The sequence below is a fragment of the Hylobates moloch genome, unplaced genomic scaffold (genome assembly GCF_009828535.3).
Source record: "Hylobates moloch isolate HMO894 unplaced genomic scaffold, HMol_V3 SCAFFOLD_12, whole genome shotgun sequence".
Taxonomy (NCBI): domain Eukaryota; kingdom Metazoa; phylum Chordata; class Mammalia; order Primates; family Hylobatidae; genus Hylobates; species Hylobates moloch.
Genome location: NW_026652287.1, coordinates 100,612,559 through 100,634,200, shown reverse-complemented (window position 1 = coordinate 100,634,200; position 21,642 = coordinate 100,612,559). Strand labels below are relative to the sequence as shown.

The following is a 21,642-nucleotide window of genomic DNA, read 5'->3' as shown; positions in this document are numbered from 1 at the left end:
GCAACCCAGATCCCTCGCACGCACAGTTCACAGTAGGGTTCGCACTCCTCTGAGATGCAGTGGCGCTGCTGATCTCACAGGAGGCAGAGCTCAGGTGGTCACGCTCAATCACCCGCTGCTCACCTGCTGCTGTGCGGTCCAGTTCCTGACAGGCCACCCACGGGGACCGGTCCACAGCCCAGGGGTGGGGATCCCTGGTCTAGATTAGTGCAGCTTGACTTTGGAAAAGAAACAAAAACCCTCTGATGTGGGCACAGCAGCCACATCACGCAGACCCATGATGCCCAACTTAAGAGCTCCCCGCGGGCCCTCACTGGGTAAGGGCCGTAAGCAGCCCAGGTCCTGCTCCCCAGGAGACCACCGGCCACCACTTCAGAAAAGCCAGGGGATCTCCCTGCACTCTAGGTCTGAGGCCATTTGTGAAGACGTAGCTCAGGTGCAGATTCAGCAGGCACATTCCCCGCTGACCCCAGAGCAGCTTTCTGGCCTCACCCAGCTCTGGGGCCTCTGTGCGCCACGGTGCAGACCTTCCAGGCCTCGGCCACCCAGGCACCTGTGTCTTCCCTGCTGAGGGGGGCTTCTCCCAGCCCCACTGGCGGGTCCCTGGGACCCATCCCTGGGTGAAGGTGAAGCTCAGAGCTCCTCCCAGGATGGAGAGAGGCCCACCTCTTCCCTGGACAGGAGATAACAGACCCTGTTGGTGGATCAGACTGGGCTTGTGATGAGGTGCCCGGCCCTGTCCAGCAGAGGGTGCTGCTCTGAGAGTCAGAAGAAAGACCTGCCCCTTCTCAGATTCCTCCAGATGACCAGCAGGGAAGACTTTAGACACACGGTGTTAATACATGCTAGAACCTGCGGAAGGAAAATAGGAAAATAACTTGAACGATATACTCAGAATGGGGAACTCTGTGGTTCATTGAGGATGAAGTTCACTATTCAGTTTCATGTGAGTTATCTGCTGTCTTTTGGATGTCTCCTGAGAGTCATGCATTTCTGTAGAATCACAGCAAATACTAGGGTGTAATCATCCATATGTGTTTGTATATTATAAAGTATAGGAAAAAATATACATATTTATATCCTTCTACTTTAATTAAGAAAAGGCTGCATCTCTTTACTCTCTCACCTGCAGTCCATGTGGGACTCAGACCCACAAACCTGAGATGCATCTCTATTGAGAAAAGCTTATCTTTTTATGCTTGATGACATCATGGCAAAACCACCATGTCATTGTTTGATTTTTATTTCTTTTATATCTAAACTGAGTCAAGATGTATTAAATGCTTATTGATTATATTTATTTAGTTTTTGGCCGGCTCATATGATTTACTTGGATTTAAATTTTCTTCTATTTTATAGTTTTAATTTACCCTATTTTACTATAGGATATTAAATCCAACATACATATTGTCACTTGTTTTACATATTGTTGTTTTATATGTTTTCCTATTTTCATTTTACACTGCGATAATGTAATCTTTTACCATATAAATGTATATATTTTTATGTAGGGAATATATAAATAATTGGGTATTCTTTTGTCTTTTCCTTATAATTTCCATATTGTATAGTATGAGATAAATATTAATATTTTCTAAGTATTTTATACTTTAGATAATTACATATTGATCCATAGGGAGGTTGTTTTGCTGCATGCGTGGGTTAGATAATGTTTTCTCTTCACTTCTGCTTCATCCCCACCCTGATTTCCCTCAACCCAACAGCTCTTGTTGTGGATATGGAATAGTAGTCATTCCAGTGAATGGGGAAAATTGAGTGGTTGATGTTACAACTCAGTTTGAACCCATGACATGGCCTTAAATTACACACAGCAGGTATTTACGTGTATATGAAATAATAATTTACAAGTTAGATTTGGGGTGGGGATGCAATTACAAAATAACAATAAAATAAAATATACTTAGGAATAATTTTAACAAATATGTGAAATGTATATAAGAATTAAGTAGAAAATTTCTGAAATATATGAATGTACACATAAGTTACAGCATGGACTTGGGTAAAAAAAATTCAATATTATAAAAATCAATTGTTCATCAGCTAATTTATAAATTTAATTTGATCCAAACAGATACATTCCATAGGAGTTATGGGTGTTATTGCAAGAATCTCATAGGTGAAAACACAGATAAGAATAATCAAGAAAACTCTGAAAAAGAACGAAATGAGGGTAGCTAGTCTTGTAAGACATGTTGGTTGATGGGCAGACTGATAGATGGGTGGAGCTCAAAACTCAGAAATAGACTGCAGTGCATAAGACACATTATGAAGTGACAAAATCGATTCTTTACAACATATAGTAAAATAAAGGTCTGATTTAAAATAAAGCTACATGGCAAAAAAAAAAAAAGTACAAGTTTTGATCAGGTTAATTCTGGCAGGTTGTGCTGGGCCTTCCGAGATTTCTGGGGATGGACAGCTCCCACTCCTATGCCGAGTTCCCTAATCTGCCATTTTTACTGAAGTCACTCCCCACCATCACTCGAATTGAAAGTGGGTAAAATGTTTCCTCTGAATCCTTTTTCAAGAAACTCAGAAGAAAGCAAGCCTATCTACACATGGTCCTCAAAGGACTATTGTGTTTCTCTGCCAAGAAAGAGCAAAGACTGTCACGCCCACAGAAGCAGGATGTTCCATCACATAGGACACTTCTCCATGAGCTGTAACATGGTTTGCTCTGTGTCCCCACCCAAATCTCATGTCTAATTGTAATCCCCACGTGTCAGGGGAGGGGCCCGGTGGCAGGTGATTGTACTATGGGGGCGGATTTCCCCCTTGCTGTTCTGCTGATAGTGAGTGCGTTCTCACGAGATCTGATGGCTTAAAAGTGTGTGCTTTTCTTCACTCTCTCTGTCTCTCCTTTTCACAATGGTAAGACATACCTTGCTTATCCTTCTGCCATGACTGTAAGTTTCCTGAGGCCTCCCCATCCATGTGGAACTGTGATTCAGTTAAATCTCTTTTCTGTATAAATTACGCACTCAGGTAGTTATTTGTATCTGTGGGAAAACAGACTAATAGAAGCCCAGAGTTTTATCTTCTATGTGTGATCAGAGCTTTCCCAGGCTGTGCATTGCTCTGCAGATCAGACCTACCACAGAGGCCTAGCTGTGAGCATCTGACCTCAGAAGTGGCTGCTGAACCTGTGTCCTGCTACTCTACTCTCCTGCAGGGATTCTGCCTGCTCTAAATCTCTTCCAGGGCTCTAGGATCTTTCCTGGATCCATCTACTTCCTGTGTATACACTTGTAGTATCAGACACAAGCTTTGATTCTCAGGATTGGCAGGATTGGACTCCTGCCATCTCCAACCACCTTCTCTACACGTATGGTGTTGCAATCTGTTCTGAGACCCCATCTCAGGTATCTCTGCACCAACATAATGAAATTAGTACAGTGGGAAGAGGAACAGAAAAGAATCAGGCTATGTTGGAGGCTGGGTCTGGGGTTCCGTTACTTGATTTGTTTCTCTGGTTTATCCAAATAGGAATAAACATACATTCATCTCTACGTGGAAGAAAAACAGGAGGGAGGAGGGCAGGTGGGCACCGAAAGGGCACACTCCTCACTAGAATCCCACGCCTGCATCCCAGAGGGAGGGAACAGTCCCAAAGGATTCTTCCGAGTGACATGGAGACCAAATGCACAGGAACCCCCAGCACCTGCCCTGCCATCTGGCTTAACTGAAACTAACACAGTCCTGGCCCAACATGATTTCCAGTGAGACTCTTTCTGGGACTCACGGAGGTGATTATGAGGGACAAAAGGCGATGAATGTCCCTCCGTTCTTCAGAGCTCCTAGGACCTAAGTTGATTGCTCTCCAGGTTTCAGGTTGTCACTCTCCCTCTCCCTCCACAGAGTCAGTCAGTCCCATTCCGGTACCTATAATTTCCCCTTTATTCTCATCATCCTCTACTGTCTCCAAGACATTTTGTCCCTAAGAGCAAGGTGAAATGCAGATAAAGATTTTTGTATAAACCTTAATTGTAACTAACTTCGAGTCCCATAAACTCACTTTTAGCTGGGCTGCCACTCATCGTGGGCAGAGTAGACTGGCCTGGGGCTGCTGTTCAGAGAAAGAATGACATGTTGTGCCCAGAATGGTCAGAGAGAGAGATCTCATATTTTGGAAATAGAGTCATAGCCCCCAGTGATTTCATCCTGATCCTGCAGGCTGCCAAGAAGAGATCATTCCTTTTGGAGACAGCCACATTCAATCAACAAATTCCCTAAACAACACTGATGGATCAAGAGGGGAAACGAGGAAGTAAAATCAGACAGTTGGCCCATTTTTAGTAGATTTAGTGATTAAAGACTCAGTATGTCAGAGTGAAAATGGTCCCAAAAGTCTAAAAGGTGACATGAATGAGTTTCAAGGGACACATGGTGTGGCTAGAGTCTGCTGGCATGACGCTGAAGGTGGCGAGAGTGGTGTGACATGATTGAAACTTTCTGAAGTGGGTCAAAAGTCCAATGCACTCATTCTGCCAGGAATGGTCAGGGGCCTTCCGAACCACCAGATAAACAGATCAACTTTCACCAAGAACCACAGGCCTGGCCTGCAGTGACAAGCTCTGCATGAGACAGATTCAGGCTCTGTCCAGAGCTTGATTTTGGTCAGGTGCTTCAGAAAACAGTCCTTTACCATGGACTCCTAAATCAGAGAGGCAACTGTTAGATCAGCAGCTGAGATTGTTTCCAGTTTGCAGCCTCAAAGAGGGTGTGCTTCATGAGACAGTCTGTAGTTTGAATGGGGATGAACAAACAGCTAGAATGTGGGCAGTGGCCAAAACCCTGAGTTTTGATGACTTTTTTTTTTGTAACCTCCATGTTCAAGCGATTCTCCCACCTCAGCCTCCGAAGTAGCTGGGATCACAGGTGCCTGCCACTACGTCCAGCTAATTTTTTGTATTTTTAGTACAGATGGCGTTTCCCTATGTTGGCCAGGCTGGTGTCGAACTCTCGGCCTGAAGAGATCCGCCTACCTCAGCCTCCCAAACGGCTGCTGGAATTACAGGCAGGAGCCCCCATGCCTGGCCCCAAGTCTGACCATTGAGCGGAGCAAACACCCCTGCTGCAGGTTCCACGTGGCTGGGCTGGCACTGAGCCCGAACAGCCTCTGCTGTGGACACCATGAGGAATCTACTTCCCTGACCCATCAGTGAACCTGGACCAGGCATTTAGGGGCTACATGCTAAATTTGGAATCCCCCATAATGCCACAGCTTTGCTTCAGACCGTGGAGAAGGGCATACAGTTTTCACCGATGATAGGTCTTGATTTTTCCTTTAGAGCTGAGATGTTCCTGGGCTGGTCCATTTTCCTTCCGGAATACACCATTTCTGTGTCACAAACAAGGCTTTCGGGTGCTTTTGTAGAGTTTGGACTAACCCATCTCAAAATTGGAATATCAAGTTGGGGAACCCCAAGCTGTCTGTAGGTCAGGATTTGGTGATGACAACAGCTCAGTAGCAAAGTAACAGATAATGTTCAAAATTAGTGTGACTATTATTGTGTCAGGGCAACTAGGACCCCAAAGGCACCTCTAGGTGGAGGCTGCCTCCCTTTTCCAGAGGCTGCAGATCACAAAATCATTAGTCACAACTTTTGTCGACCATTGGAATCATTGAGCAATGTAAGTCTGCTCACATAATTTCAATAAACCTTCCCCAGAAAACAGAAGGCTGCATTTCTTTGGGTTCTGTCAGTTACCTCTGCTGGCAGAGTGGGGATCACACCCCACACAGGAAGATTGAGAGCAACCCCTCTCACCTGCCGAGACACACAACATCATCTGCATAGTGAGGATTTGGGACATCAGCGGCTAGAGGCACTCATAGGAATCCTAATGATTCGCCCCCAGCTGGTGGCAAATGGCAGGAGAGTTAGTCTCACGCGTCCCTACCTGCACCCCACCCAGACTGGAATAATTCCCTCTGGTACATAGGGACACGAAGCCCAAAAACACACATCAATTCCTACTGTCTATTCTGATGCAGAAACCGAACAGGACATTGAATTAGCACAAAAGACCCTCTTTCCACCCTCACTGGGAACCCTGCCCAAACCCTCTCTGTTGAGTGGGTTTTTTTTTGTTTTTGTGTTTTGTATTTTTCTCTATGTAAACACAGACTAATAAGTGTACGCTATACAATGGCATGGGTAAGGAACTGTGAGGGACCAGTAGACCAGAGGAAGCTAGGATAGGAGTGTGTGTGTGTGAGAGAGAGAGAGAGAGTGTGTGTGTGTGTGTGTGTGTGTGTGTTAGGGGCCAGGACAATGGGGGAAGTGTGATTCTTTTTTAGCTTTTCAGACTATGGTCTGCGCTGCATTTTTTTTCTTTTCTTTTTCCTTTTTTTTTTTTGAGATGGAGTCTTGCTCTGTCACCAGGCCAGAGTGCAGTGGCACGATCTCGGCTACTGCAACCTCCGCCTCCCGTGTTTAAGTGATTCTCTTGCCTCAGCCACTGGAGTAACTGGGACTACAGGTGCCTGCCACCACGCCCGGCTAATTTTTGTATTTTTAGTAGAGACGGGGTTTCACCATGTTGGCCAGGATGGTCTCGATCTCTTGACCTCATGATCCACCCACCTTGGCCTTCCAAAGTTCTGGAATTACAGGCGTGAGCCACCATGCCCGGTCTGTGCTGCATTCTTAGCATTGCACCATCCAGCATTTGGTGACTATTCAGGGTCAGAAGCTTGTCTCTTTCTGCCTGTTTGCAGCCACACTTCATCCCACCATCCTTAGCACCTTCACCCACTCCTGCACCTACTGACCCTTCTTCCCGGAATCCACATAGGTTGGTGACTTAAATCCTTGCATGCAACAGGACTAAAAGTGTTTCAGGCCAGGTATGGTGGCTCACGTCTGTAACCCCAGCATTTTGGGAGGCACAAGTGGGCAGATCACTTGAGCCTAGGAGTTCGAGACCAGCCTGGGAAACATGGCACGAGGCTGAGACAGGAGGATTGGTGGAGCCCGGGGCAGGGAGGTTGCAGTGAGCCAAGATGGCACCGTTGCACTCCAACCTGGGAGACAGTGAGATTCCATCTAAAAACAAAAACAAAACAAAAAACAACGGAGTTTCATTGTCTTCCTCCTAAAAACCTCTAAGCTGATTCCACTCTTTCCACAGAGCTGCTGTAGTGCGGTGTGGGTGGAGGGAGGGATCAGGAGGTACAGAAAAAAAGACTGCTTCCTGCTGGCAAGCACAGCACTAACAAGCCTCGTTTGCTTACAGATTATGACAGCCTGTTGGCCGCTGTCAGCTCAACCCCATGAACTCAGCATCAGTTTCGGGGACTCTTCGTCCTTTCCTCCTCCTGCCAGGAGGAGAATGAGCAACAAATAAGTCACATTCGGACAGTTCATTTCAATCCTCCCTCTCACACAACAGCCCCTTTCAAGGGTTAGAGCGTGGAGGAATCTTACCCTCATTTCACTCCAGTTTGGGTGAGACAATTTGCTTCTCGCTCCAGAGAGCCGTTTTCTGTCCGCTAACTACGCCAGTGAAGAACCTTCTACCTTCCTCTTCCACAAAGTCATATCTGTCTCAGCATCCCCAAAACTATCAGAAATTGCAAAAGGTTTTAAGTTTTAACCTTACTTGCAAGCCAACAAGTAAGATTGTCAGTTTATGGATGTTGGCTGAGGGCATGAGATTTCTGGATCTGAGAAAATATATATTGTATTATTCATCATGAAAATGACACCAAGAACTTCGCATCTGCGCACATTCCCCCGTCTACTCCAAGGGACACAGGGATGAGGCATGTGTGTTTGTACACCGTCACTTTCTTATAACGTTTACGCTTCAGTGTCTTCCTCCCAAAAACCTCTAAGCTGATTCCAATTTTTCCACAGAGCTGCTCCAGGGCGGTGTGGGTGGAGGGGGGATCAGGAGTTAAAGAAGGAAAGAGTGACCCCTGCTGGCAAGCACAGCACTAACAAGCCTCGTTTCATAACCGTGTTTACAGGTCTCTAGAGATCAATGAACAAACGTAAACATTGTACAAACATGTTCAATTCACATCTTGTGCATTTGATAAATTGAAATGGTACATTTGGAGATTAAGTGAGATTTCCTTTGTTTTTAAAAGACTTTTAAGTTCAGGGGCACATGTGCAGGTTTGTTACTTAGGTAAACGTGTGTCATGGGAGTTTGTTGTACAGATCATTTCATCACCCATGTATTAATTCTAGTACCCATTAGTCATATTTCCTGATCCTCTCCCTTCTTTCATCCTGCACCCTCCAATTGGCCCTAGTGTGTGTTGTTCCCCTCTAGGTATCTGTCTTCTCATCATTTACCTCCCACTTACAAATGAGAACATGTGGCATTTGGGTTTGTGTTCCTGTGTTAGTTTGCTAAGGAAAATGGCCTCTAGCTCCATCCATGTCCCTGAAAAGGACATGGTCTCGTTCTTTTTTATGGCTGCATAGTATTCCATGGTGTATAGTTACCACATTTTCTGTATCCAGTCCACTAGTGATGGGCATTTTGGTTGACTTCATGTTTGCTACTGTGAATAGTGCTGCAACGAACATACACGTGCATGTGTCTTTATAATAGAACAATTTATATTCCTTTAGGTATATATCCAGTAATGGGATTGCTGGGTCAAATGGTATATCTGTCTTTAGGTCTATTTTCTGGAAGACAGAGTGGTGAGTTCCAAAATGTCTAATGTGAACTAATGGCTTCATGTTCTTCCTTTTACTTTTTTTTTTTCTCTCTCAAAATCCTTCTTAGGTACTCTGCCTGATTCCATTTGTCTGCATATAACTTAAATGATCAAAGGTTTGAATATTATAAGGAAACCTACTTTGGGTGGAAAGATTTCTCTGGGATTCAGAGACTCCACTGAGACATACCTGGTGTGTGTTCAGTCCCTGATGTACCAGAGCTCAGTATTTCCTGCTTCCTTCTTGTGAGACCCTCTCTGCCTCCAGGGATCAAGAAGAAAGAATCTCCCCAGACACTCCAAAATCCCTTTGGAGATGCTATCTAGGAATTAGTAAACGTTTTCTTGGTAATTACAACAGGGAAATAGTTTTAAAAAAAGAATAGCTTCCTAGGACTGCACTGTCATAGCTGTGACAGGTAAAATGATCATTGCAGTTTTGAGAGCAGGTGAGGTCACAGAATCACAAGCCCATATCTAGCAGCCTGGCTGCTGCCCTCTCATATAATACTGACTGGCATGACCAGCACACTGAGCTCACCATCCAGACAGAAGGGTGTGTCAGGTGAGTATTTTATATTTCAGTTTGACAGGTAGAGTCCGCAGTAGAAGGAGGTATATAAGAAGTCCAGATATGGCTGGGCGCAGTGGCTCAAGCCTGTAATCCTAGCACTTTGGGAGGCCTAGGCAGGCAGATCACCTGAGGTCAGGAGTTTGAGACCAGCCTGGCCAAGATGGTGAAATCCCGTCTCTACTAAAAATACAAAAATTAGTTGGGCGTGGTGGCGTGCGCCTGTAATCCCAGCTACTTGGAAGGCTGAGACAGGAGAATTGCTTGAACCTGGGAGGCAGAGGTTGCAGTGAGCCGAGATCGCAACACTGCTCCCTTGCCTGAGCTACAGAGCAAGACTTGGTCTCAGAAAATAAATAAATAAATACATAAATGGGCTCGTGAGCACAACTGAATACCAAATTATATAGAAATTTCATAGAAACATAGTTTACCAATATTTAAATACATATTATAATTATATTGATGTTTAGTTATATAACTATGTTAAATATAGTATCACCAATATAGTTTAGCAATATATAGTATACCAATTTCTCTTAACAGAAATATCCCAAATGATAATTTTCTAGCTAGAGTGACAAATTATTTTCTCAGTGCAAAAAAGTTTACTGGTTCTATAATGTTGTAGCCAGGTCTCCAACTCCTGGTGCTACCCCTGTGTTTATGTTACCTGCCAAAAGGAGTTTGGCTGGTAATTTACTGATTAATGAAGGCTAACAGTCATTTGAATTTTTTTTTTTTTTTTTTTGAGACAGTTTCGCTCTGTCGACCAGGCTGGAGTGTAGTGGCGTGATCTCGGCTCACTGCATCCTCCACCTCTCAGGTTCAAGTGTTCCTTGTACCTCAGCTTCCTCAGTAGCTGGGATATAGGCACCCGCCACCATGCCCAGCTTCATTTGACTTTGAAAGAGAAATCTGTGTGTAATCCCAGCATTTTGAGAGGCCAAGGCGGGCGGATCACTTGAGGTCAGGAGTTCAAGACCAGCCTGGCCGACATGGTGAAACCCCATCTCTACTAAAAATACAAAAATTAGCCAGGTGTGGTGGTGAGTGCCTATAATCCCAGCTACTCTGGAGGCTGAGGCAGGAGAATTGCTTGAACCTGGAGGCGGATGTAGCAGTGAGCAGAGATCTTGCCACTGCACTCCAGCCTGGTCGACAGAGCAAGACAGTCTCAAAAAAAAAAAAAAAGAAAAAAAGAAGAAGAAAAGAAAAATAAAAAAAAGTTATCCTGGATTATCTGGGTGGGTCTTACGTGTCTTTGAAGAAGAAATATATGTCAGAGAGATGCAATAGCAGAGGAAGTTAAGACCCAGGAGCACGAGGGTGATTTCACGTGCTGTATATTGAATATATGGGAACCAGGAGAAAGAAATGAATTCTGACAACAATCTGAATGAGCTTAGAAGTAAATTCTGGCCGGGCGCGGTGGCTCACGCTTGTAATCCCAGCACTTTGGGAGGCCGAGGCGGGCGGATCACGAGGTCAGGAGATCGAGACCAGCCTTGCCAATATGGTGAAACCCCGTCTTACTAAAAATACAAAAATTAGCTGACATGGTGGTGCGTGCCTGTAGTCCCAGCTACTAAGGAGGCAGAGACAGGAGAATCACTTGAACCCAGGAGGCAGAGGTTGCAGTGAGCCAAGATCGTGCCACTGTATTCCAGCCTGGGAGACAGAGCAAGACACCGTCTCAAAAACAAAAACAAAAAAACAAAACACAAACAAAAAAACTGATGTGGATGGTGTGCCTGTCACTCCATGCATCACCTTCAACATTGTCTTGTCCCAACTCAAACTAAGTTATCCATTTACAAACTGTTTATTTCTTTTGGGCATCATCTCCATAAACTTTTCATAAAGCATCAGTGATTTCATTATTCCTCTACCCAAACTTTACCATAAGTATTCTTTTTTGAGCCAGTATCTCGCTCCGTCACCCATGCTGGAGTGCAGTGGCATCATCACAGCTCACTGCAGCCTCAACCTCCCAGGCTCGAGCCATACTCCTACCGCAGACTCCACAGCAGTTGGCCCTGCACGCATGTGCCACCATGCCCAGCTAATTTTTGTATTTTTTGTAGACAAGGGGTTTCACCATGTTGCCCAGACTGGTCTTGAATACCTGGGCTCACGTGACCCAACCGTCTTGGCCTCTGGAAGTGCTGGGATTACAGGCCTGAGCCACTGCATCTGGTCTCATTGTAAATTTGATGCTTCTTTTTGTTTTAATTTTAGCAGGATTTATATTGCTTTGATAGAGTCTCTTTTTCTTTTTTTTTTGAGATGGAGTTTCACTCTTGCTGACCAGGCTGGAGTGCAATGGTGCAATCTCAGCTCACAGCAATCTCTGCCTCCCGGATTCAAGCCATTCTCCCAGAGTAGCTGGGATTACAGGCATGCGCCCCCACGCCTGGCTAATTTTGTATTTTTAGTAGAGATGGTGTTTCTCCATGTTGGTGAGGCTGGTCTCGAACTCTGGCTCTAAGGTGATCCGCCCACCTTGGCCTCCCAAAGTGCTGGGATTACAGGTGTGAGCCACTGCACCTGGCAGATAGAGTCTCTTTTAAAACTCATGTCTTATCCTTCTGAGTGCCTCAAACTAGAGCCTCTTCAGACATGTTATAACAGATATGTACCAGTTTATTTTGGTGCAAAAACTGGGAAATTCATACACAATTTTCTCATAACATGCAAAACACATATTTTTCCATGAACTTCTTGAAGACCCCTTGTACTAGAAAGCTGTATTCAAGAGGATATAAAAAGGATTGTAGATATTCAAGTGCCACTTATTTCTGGGATGCAAGGATGGTTCAACATATTCAAGCAAATCAATGTGATACACCACTTGAACAGAACAAAAGATGAAAACCACATCATCTTCATAGATGGAGAAAAAGCATTTCACAACATTCAAAATCCAGTCATCATAGAAATCCTAAACAAAATAGATAGAAAAGGAAATTTACCTCAACAATAGAAAGACCATCCATGAAATGACCAACGAGTAGATAACGAAGCAGGGAGCATGGAATGATTTTCCTGTAGGATCTCACATGATGCAAGAATGCTCTCACCTCTTCTAATCAATAAATACTAGCTGTCCTAGCCAGAGCAATGAAATAGCAAAAGAAATCAAACCCATCCAAATCAGAAAGAAAGAAGTAAAATTATATTTGTTTGTAGATGACATGATCTTCCGTGTAGAAAATCACAAAGACTCAACCAAAATACTACTGGAACTAATAAACACATTCAGTGTATTTGCACAATACAATATCAGCACCAAAAATTAGTTGAATTTCCATACATTAACAATAAACAATTTTAAAAGAAAATTTAAAAACACTTCCATTTGCTAGAGAACTTAAAGTAAGAAATACTTAGGAATAAAAGTAAAAAGGTGAGAAGTTTGTACCTTGAAATCTACAAACATAGCTCAATATGATTAAGAACATATACAGAGATATAACCCATATTGCTGGTTTGGAAAAATTAATATTGTTAAATGATTATATAACCCAATGTGATTTAGATTCAACACAATACCCATAAAAATCTCTATCAATCAGTTTTTGTTAATGAACAAAAAGCAAACTGGGAAAAGTGGCTCACGTCTGTTGGCCAGACTGATCTGAAACTCCTGACCTCAAGTGATCTACCCGCCTTGGCCTCCCAAAGTGCTGGGATTACAGGCGTGAGACACTGCGGCCAGCCCAATCTTCTTAACATAAACACTTTAATGTCAATTAATGCTTGATGGCTTGCTCTACTCATTGCATTTGGAACAATTACCTCAAAAATGAATTTTCTGATATTCTGCAAGGAGTGAAGTCAGACTGAAAACCTTGCCACACTGATGACATTTGTAAGTTTTCTGTCCAGTATGGATTCTCTGATGTCTAATGAGGTGTGTACGTGACGTAAAGGCTTTGCCACCATCAGCACACTTGTGAGGTTTCTCTCCTGTATGAATTCTCCCATGTTTTGCATAGGATGAAGTTTGACTGAAGACCTTGCCTCAGTCATGACATTTGTAAGGTTTCTCTCCAGTATGAGTTTGCCAATGAACTGCAAGGTATGGACGATGTCTGAAGAATTTGCCAATTATTACACTTGTATGATCTCTCTTCCTTATGGGTTCTCCAATGATTTGCAACGGTTGTAGCGTTACTGAAGACTTGGTGACAATCATTACGTTAGTAAAGTTTCCTTCATCATGGATTGCCTGATGGTGAATAAGTGTTGACTGCTCATTAAGGCTTTGCCTGACTCATTACACTTGTAAGGTTTCTCTCCAGTATAAATTCTAGTATGTTGTGCTAGGTGTGAATCATGCCCGAAAGCCTTGTCACAAACTCTTTTTTTTTTTTTGAGATGGAGTCTCACTCTGTCCCCCAGGCTGGAGTGCAGTGGCGCAATCTCGGCTCACTGCAAGCTCCACCTCCCGAGTTCACGCCATTCTGCCTCAGCCTCCTGAGTAGCTGGGACTACAGGCGCCCGCCACCACATCCAGCTAACTTTTTGTATTTTTTAGTAGAGACGGGGTTTCACCATGTTAGCCAGGATGGTCTCGATCTCCTGACCTTGTGATCCGTCTGCCTTGGCCTCCCAAAGTGCTAGGATTACAGGCGTGAGCCACCGCGCCCGGCCCTGGTCACAAACTCTTACAATTTTATGGTTTCTCTCCAGTATGAATTATTTTATCTTTCAAGGTTTGACTTGTGACTGAACACTTTGTGATATTCATCACCTTTGTAAGCTTTCTCTCCAGTATGAATTCTCCTGTCTTTTGAGGCTTGATTTGTGACTGTAAACTTTGTCTCATGCTTCACATTTCTAAGGTTTCTCTCCACTATGAAGTCTATGATGACATAGAAGGTGTGCTTGTTGATTAAAAATTTTGCAACATTCATTACACTTGTAAGGTTTCTCTCCAGTATGAATTCTTATGAATTACAAAGACTGAATTGTGACGGAAGGTCTTGCCACACTCATTACACTTGTAAGGTTTCTCTCCAGTATGAATTGTATGATGATGTGCAAGCTTTGCTTTTCAATTAAAAACTTTGCCACGCTCATTAAACTTGTAAGGTTTCTCTCCAGTATGAAGTCTATGATGACGTGCAAGGTTTGCTTTTTGATTAAAAACCTTGCCACATTCATTACACTTGTAGGGTTTCTCTCCAGTATGAAGTCTATGATGACGTGCAAGGTGTGCTTTTTGATTAAAAACCTTGCCACATTCATTACACTTGTAAGGTTTATCTCCAGTATGAAGTCTATGATGATGTGCAAGGTGTGTTTTTCGATTAAAAACCTTGCCACATTCATTACACTTGTAAGGTTTCTCTCCAGTATGAAGTCTATGATGACATGCAAGATGTGATTTTCGATTAAAACCCTTGCCACATTCGTTACACTTGTAAGGTTTCTCTCCAGTATGAATTGCCGTATGAATTACAAGGGCTGAAATTCGACGGAACGTCTTGCCGCACTCATTACACTTGTAACGTTTCTCACCAATATGAATAGCCTTATGAATTACGAGGGCTGAATTTCGACTGAACGTCTTGACACACTCAGTACACTTGTAGGGTTTCTCTCCAGTATGAAGTCTATGATGACGTGCAAGGTTTGCTTTTTTATTAAAAACCTTGCCACACTCATTACACTTGTAAGGTTTCTCTCCAGTATGAAGTCTACGATGGCATTTAAGGGTTAACTCCTGACTAAAGGTCTTGCCACACTCATCACACTTATAAGGTTTCTCTCCAGTATGAAGTCTACGATGGCATGTAAGGGATGACTTTCGACTAAAGGTCTTGCCACACTCATTACACTTGTAAGGTTTCTCTCCAGTATGAAGTCTACGATGGCATGTAAGGGATGACGTCTGACTAAAGGTCTTGCCACATTCATTGCACTTGTATGGCTTCTCTCCAGCATGAATTCTCCTATGTCTTTTAAGGTTTGATTTGAAACTGAAAGCTTTGTCACATTCTTCACATTTGTAAGGTTTCTCTCCAGTATGAAGTCTATGATGGCACGTAAGGGAATACGTCTGACTGAAGGTCTTGCCACACTCATTACACCTGTAAGGTTTCTCACCAGTGTGACATCTATGATGACATGCTAGGTTTCGCTTCCGATTAAAGACCTTGCCACATACATCACATTTATATTGTTTCTCTCCTAAATGGATTATCTGATGTTTCCTTAAGAGTGAGCTATAATTAAAGGCTGTGCCACTCTCATTACATTGGAAAGACTTTTTTCTCACGTGTACCTCCTGTTTTTGTGTGAGTAACAAATGATTCAGGAAATTATTCCCATAATTATTAGAAATATGGGTTTTGGGCCTACAAGAAATTCTTTGGGCTGTTGAAATTAAGGAAGCATTGTTGATAGACTTCTCAACTTGATCATCAATTTTCCACTGGGTCTGAAATATGTGGAGTTCAGGCAGATGTGAATGAAAGCTTGATCCAAGCTGATCTTTAATAGGCTTGTTTCCAAAATGCCTTTGATCATATCGGTCTGTACTACCAGTCAACTTTTTGATTTCTGTCATGGGTGCTTCATGGCTATTTCTTTCATCTTCTTGCCACTGAAACTCTAAGTTACGAATATCTTTATCAATTTCCTGAAAGCAAAAGTGTCCAATGTGATGACTTTCATGTCTTTCCAACGTTCCTGTGTGGAACTCTTCTCTCTTGCCTTGAGCAGCTGACAAGAACTCCTTCACCATGCATCTGGAAGAGATATCTACAAAATATAAACACCAATAGGTTTCCAGTTCAGTACAGATGGTAAATAATACGGAAATGTGTAAATGTGACACAACAAAAATACTTATTTTAAACTTCCCAAACATGATCTTCAAAGTTTAGGAACACAAAAGCGTAAGATTCTTTATTAGATAAAGGGCGATTACATGTGCTTCAAATCATTTCTATGGAACCCTATTTCTAATATCACGACAAAACACTGACAGCACACAAATGTGTATAAGCCTAAAGTAAGGAGTATTTTTCCACTGTGACCCTAAAGTGTCTAACAGTTTGCAAAAAACATATCACTGTCACATCAATGAAAAGTATATATTCTTTATATTTACAGCATATTTACTGTATACAAATAAATGCTAAAGGACCACACGATATACTATATTGATAAATAATCCACAACAAGCTCATGTAAGGATAACCAAAATCAATGGAAATTCTGTATTGTCAAACAATCATAGCACTGAGAAGGTAAGAAAAGATTACAAAATGTAGCCAGGCGTGGTGGCCCATGTCTGTAGTCCCAGCTACTCAGGAGGCTGAGGCACAAGAATCGCTTGAACCCAAGAGGCAGAGGTTGCAGTGAGCTGAGATCACAACACTACTTCAGCCTGGGTGACAAAGTGAGACTATCTCAAAAAAAAAAAAGTTAATACAATATTTTTCTGAATAACTGTCATAAAATTACCTATATCTATGCAGAAAAGGCACATGGTGACATTTTTTTAAAAAATTTTGTATTTTTTTATTTTTGAGATGAAGTTTCACTTGTCACAACAGGCTGGAGTGCAATGGCCTGATCTTGGCTCACTGCAACCTCCACCTTTTGGGTTCAAGCCATTCTTTTGCCTCAGCCTCCTGAGTACCTGGGATTACAGGCACATGCCGGCATGCTTGGCTAATTTTTGTATTTTTAGTAGATATAGGGTTTCACCATGTTGGCCGGGCTGGTCTCGAACTTTTGACCTCAATGAGCCACCCGCCTCAGCTTCTCAAAGTCCTAGGATTGCAGGCGTAAGCCACACTGCCCTAGTTAATGTGACATTAATGCCGGGTGCGGTGGCTCACACCTGTAATCCTAGCACTTTGGGAGGCCGAGGCAGGCGGATCACCTGAGATCAGGAGTTCGAGACCAGCCTGACAAACATGGAGAAACCTCATCTCTACTAACAATACAAAATTAGCCGGGTATGGTGGCTCATGCCTGTAATCCCAGCTACTCAGGAAGGCTGAGGCAGGAGAATCACTTGAACCCAGGAGGTGTAGGTTGCAGTGAGCCAAGATCACGTCATTGCACTCCAGCCTGGGCAACAAGAGTGAAACTCCGTCTCAAAAAAAAAATGGCATTAACTAATGGACTGTGTCAGTTATATTGCATACCACATACCGAAAAGCTTTACATACAATCATAAAAGTTAGTTAGTAAAATATTGTAACCAATAAAACTAGCAAGCAAATAACAAGTACATTTATACAACCTGCAGAATTCTAAACAATTCCCTGTTAAGAAAAAAGCCACAACTTCTATTTACCACCAGCACACAATATAAGAACTGAAATACATGTTAAGATCACTACCTGCTGAGTTATGAGGTAAAAAATATACACAGCATTATAAGGAATAAGAATTGACTAATGGCTGGGCGCGATGGCTCATGCCTGTAATCCCAGCACTTTGGCAGGCCAAGGCGGGCAGATCATGAGGTCAGGATTTCCAGAGTTGCCTGGCCAAGATGGTGAATCCCTAACTCTACTAAAAATACAAAAAAAATTAGCTGGGCGTGGTGGTGTACACCTATAATCTCAGCTACTTGGGAGGCCGAGGTAGGACAATCATTGGAACCTGGTAGGCAAAGGTTATAGCGAGCCGAGATTGCACCATTGCCCTCCAGCCTGAGTGAAAGGGTAAGACTTCGTCTCAAAAAAAAAAAAAAAAAAAAAAAAAGAATTGACTAACAGTGTCTGAGGGTGCAATTATGATGTCGCAACTACATTTATGAAACAGCCAGGAAATACGGCAATTCTATATATATGCATTGCCCTTAGTTATCTAGTTCACTAGCATAAAATATAAAACATAGAATGTGTACTGGGAAAATTTATAAACAGATCAGAGAAAACATTGTATATAACAAGTTGCACAATAAAAACAAACAATATGATGCAGGCTCCCTGGTCTGAATGTTCTTATTGGCCAAAAGCCATGTTCAAAGTTCTTATTCTCCAATAGGATGTTCTGCAGATGGGGCCTTTGAGACAATTTGGTCACGGGTGTTGACCACTCATGAATAGGGCTTGTGCTTTTATAAAAAGAGATATTGAAGAGCTCGTTTCCTGTTCCTCTTTCCACCACGTCAGGACACAGCAGGAAGGTGGCTGGGCTAAACTATGAAGAAGGCTCTTGCCAGGAACCAATTTGGCTAGCACCTTGCTCTTGGACTTCCCACTTTCCAAATTCATGAGAAATAAATTTCTGTGTCTGAAGCCTCCCAGTTTATTTCTTTGTTTGTTTGTTTCTGAGATTGAGTCACACTCTGTCACCCAGGCTGGAGTGTAGTGGCATGATTCTCCTGCCTTGAGATTCTCCTGCCTCAAGAGATTGTCCTGCCTCAGCCCAGAGTCTTACTTTGTCACCTGGACTGGAGTGCAGTGGGGCAACCTTGGCTCACTACAACCTCCACCTCCCAGGTTCAAGAGATTGTCCTGCCTCAGCCTCTTGAGTACTTGGGATTACAGCCGTGCGCCACCATGCCCAGCTAATTTTTGTATTTTTAGTAGAGACGGGGTTTCACCATGTTGGCCAGGCTGGTCTCAAACTCCTGAACTCAGGTGATCTGCCCATCTCAGCCTCCCAAAGTGCTGGGATTACAGGCATGAGCCACTATACCTGGCCAATTTTTTGTATTTAGTAGATTCGAGGTTTCACCATGTTGGCCAGACTGGTCTCAAACTCCCGACTTCAAGCGATTTGCCCACCTCAGCATCCCAAACTGCTGGGATTAGAGGCATGACCCACCTCAGCTGGCCAGTCTAAGGTATTTCTGACAGGACAGTGAAATGACTGAGACAGGAAAGTGAGCATCTCATGATCAACATCACTGAAGGCTGACAAATCTTATTAAACAAAGGAAGTTTAGAGCCTGTACTATAAATCTTGTAATACTTGAAGCCATCTAATAGCAATAACATGTTTTACAAACTTTGAGGCCAGCTGGGCATGGTGGTTTACATCTGTAATCCCAGCACTTTGGGAGGCTGAGGTAGCAGGATCACAAGGTCAGGAGATTGAAACCATCCTGGCTAACACCATGAAACCCCGCCTCTGCCTCTACAAAAAACAATACAAAAAATTAGCCAGGTGTGGTGACATGTGCCTGTAGCCCCATCTACTTGGGGGACTGAGGCAGGAAAATCACTTGAACTCGGGAAGCAGAGGTTGCAGTTAGCCAAGATTGCGCCATTGCGCTCCAGCCTGGATGACAGACTGAGACTCTGTCTCCAAAAAAAAAAAGTAAAAGAAAAAGAAAGAAATGAAAGAAGTCTGAAGAGTCATTCCAACCCACAAATATATATAAAGTTCTCCAGTAAAGGTAAATTAAAAGACAGATAGGCTGGGTGCGGTGGTTTACACATGTAATGGCAGCAGTTTCGGAGGCTGAGGTTGACGGATCACCTGAGGGCGGGAGTTTGAGATCGGCCAGACAAAAAAAGAGAAACCATGTGTCTATTAAAGCACAAAATTGGCCAGGCGTGGTGGCACATGCCTGTAATCCCAGCTACTCGGGAAACTGAGGCAGGAGAATCACTTGAACCTGGGAGTTGGAGGTTGGAGTGACCCGAGATTGTGCCATTGCACTCCAGCATGGGCGACAAGAACAAAACTTCGTCTCATCAACAAATAAATAAATAAATAGGCAAATAAAAGGACAGATACAGAAACTGTTGTAAGTGTACCTTTTCTTCACAATTCAACTTTTTTTCTATTATTTAGAAGAAAAAAGCATGAAAACACAATATACATATATGTTGATGAAAATGCAACATACACAAATAATTCTGACATAAAGAGTTCTGGTGGAGAAAGAGTAGTTTTTGCAGGTTATGGAATTTTTTTTTTTTTTTTTTTTTTGAGACAGAGTCTTGCTCTGTCACCCAGGCTGGAGTGCAGTGGCACGATCTCGGCTTACTGCAAGCTCTGCCTCCCAGGTTCACGCCATTCTCCTGCCTCAGCCTCTCCGAGTAGCTGGGACTACAGGCGCCTGCCACCACGCCCGGCTAATTTTTTGCATTTTTGGTAGAGACGGGATTTCACTGTGGTCTCGATCTCCTGACCTCGTGATCCGCCCGCCTCGGCCTCCCAAAGTGCTGGGATTACAAGTGTGAGCCACCGCGCCCGGCAGAATTTTTTTTTTTTTTTTTTGAGACAGAGTCTCGTTCTGTCACCCAGGCTGGAGGGCAGTGGCACAGTCTCAGCTCACTGCAACCTTCGCCTCTCAGGTTCAAGTGACTCTCCTGCATTAGCCTCTTGAGTAGCAGGGCTTACAGGTGCCCACCACAGTGTCTGGCTAATTTTTGTATTTTTAGTAGAGATGGAGGTTTGCCATGTTAGCCAGACTGGTTTTGAACTCCTGACCTCAGGTGATTTGCCTGCCTTGGCCTCTCTAAGTGCTGGGATTACAGGCACGAGCCACTGGGGCATAAGGATCCATTGAGCCGGAGAGGCGGAGCCAGTTGCGGTGACCCAAGATTGTACCACTGAACTGTAGCCTTGGCAACAGAGTGAGACTCTGTCATAAACAAACAAACAAAAAGTCAATAAGAAGGGAGTCAAAGCATGTCTACACAAAAAAGCAATTAAACACAAAAAGTAGGAAATGAGAAACGAGTAACAAAAGAAACCTACAAGAAATACAGATAATATGTAACAGAAACGCAATGGTAAGGTCTTCTCCATCAGTAACACTTCAAATGTAAATATTTAACTCTGCACTCAGAAGGCAAAGACTGGCTGAATCAACAGGAACCAACTACATGTTTTCTACAGAAGACTCATATTGGCCTTAAGGACATACATATGCAAAAATTTTAAAAATAAAAGCCAATAATTAGTTATGGGGGTTGGCGCCCGTAATCCCAGCTATTCGGGAGGCCGAGGAGGATCTCTTGAGCCTAGGAGATCAAGACCAACTTCAACAACACAGCAAGAATGTGTCTCTAAAAAAAAAAACTAGAAAAGTAGCCTGACATGGTGGCATGCACCTGTACCAGCTACCGGGGGAGGCTGAGGTGGGACAATCACTTGAGCCCAGGAATTCAAGATTGCAGTGAGCCATGATCACATCATTGTACTCCACCCTGGGTGACAGAGCAAGACACTGTATTTAAAAAAAGAGAAAATACAAAGATACACAAGGGCACATCCCCACTTCTGGAGGGAAGTTATCCTCACCCAGGGAGACCAGGTTCCTATAATTCTCCAACATCACGTCCCTGTATAGAGTCCTCTGAGCAGGGTCCAGGCATTTCCACTCCTCCTGAGAGAATTCTATGGCCACATCCCTGAATGTCAA

At 43.4% G+C, this 21,642-nt stretch overlaps 1 protein-coding gene and 1 pseudogene across 1 annotated transcript; both read right to left on the bottom strand.

Moving 5' to 3' along the window:
• Positions 1–11,903: 11,903 nt before the first annotated feature.
• Positions 11,904–14,200, bottom strand: LOC116479592 (putative zinc finger protein 137; annotated as a pseudogene).
• Positions 13,675–21,639, bottom strand: ZNF813 (zinc finger protein 813; the record flags this gene model as incomplete). The annotated part of the gene is made up of 2 exons (XM_032171620.2): positions 13,675–16,052; positions 21,522–21,639. Coding segments are annotated over 2 exons (1,830 nt in total), but the record flags the coding sequence as incomplete, so codon positions are not given.
• Between the last annotated feature and the right edge of the window lie 3 nt (positions 21,640–21,642).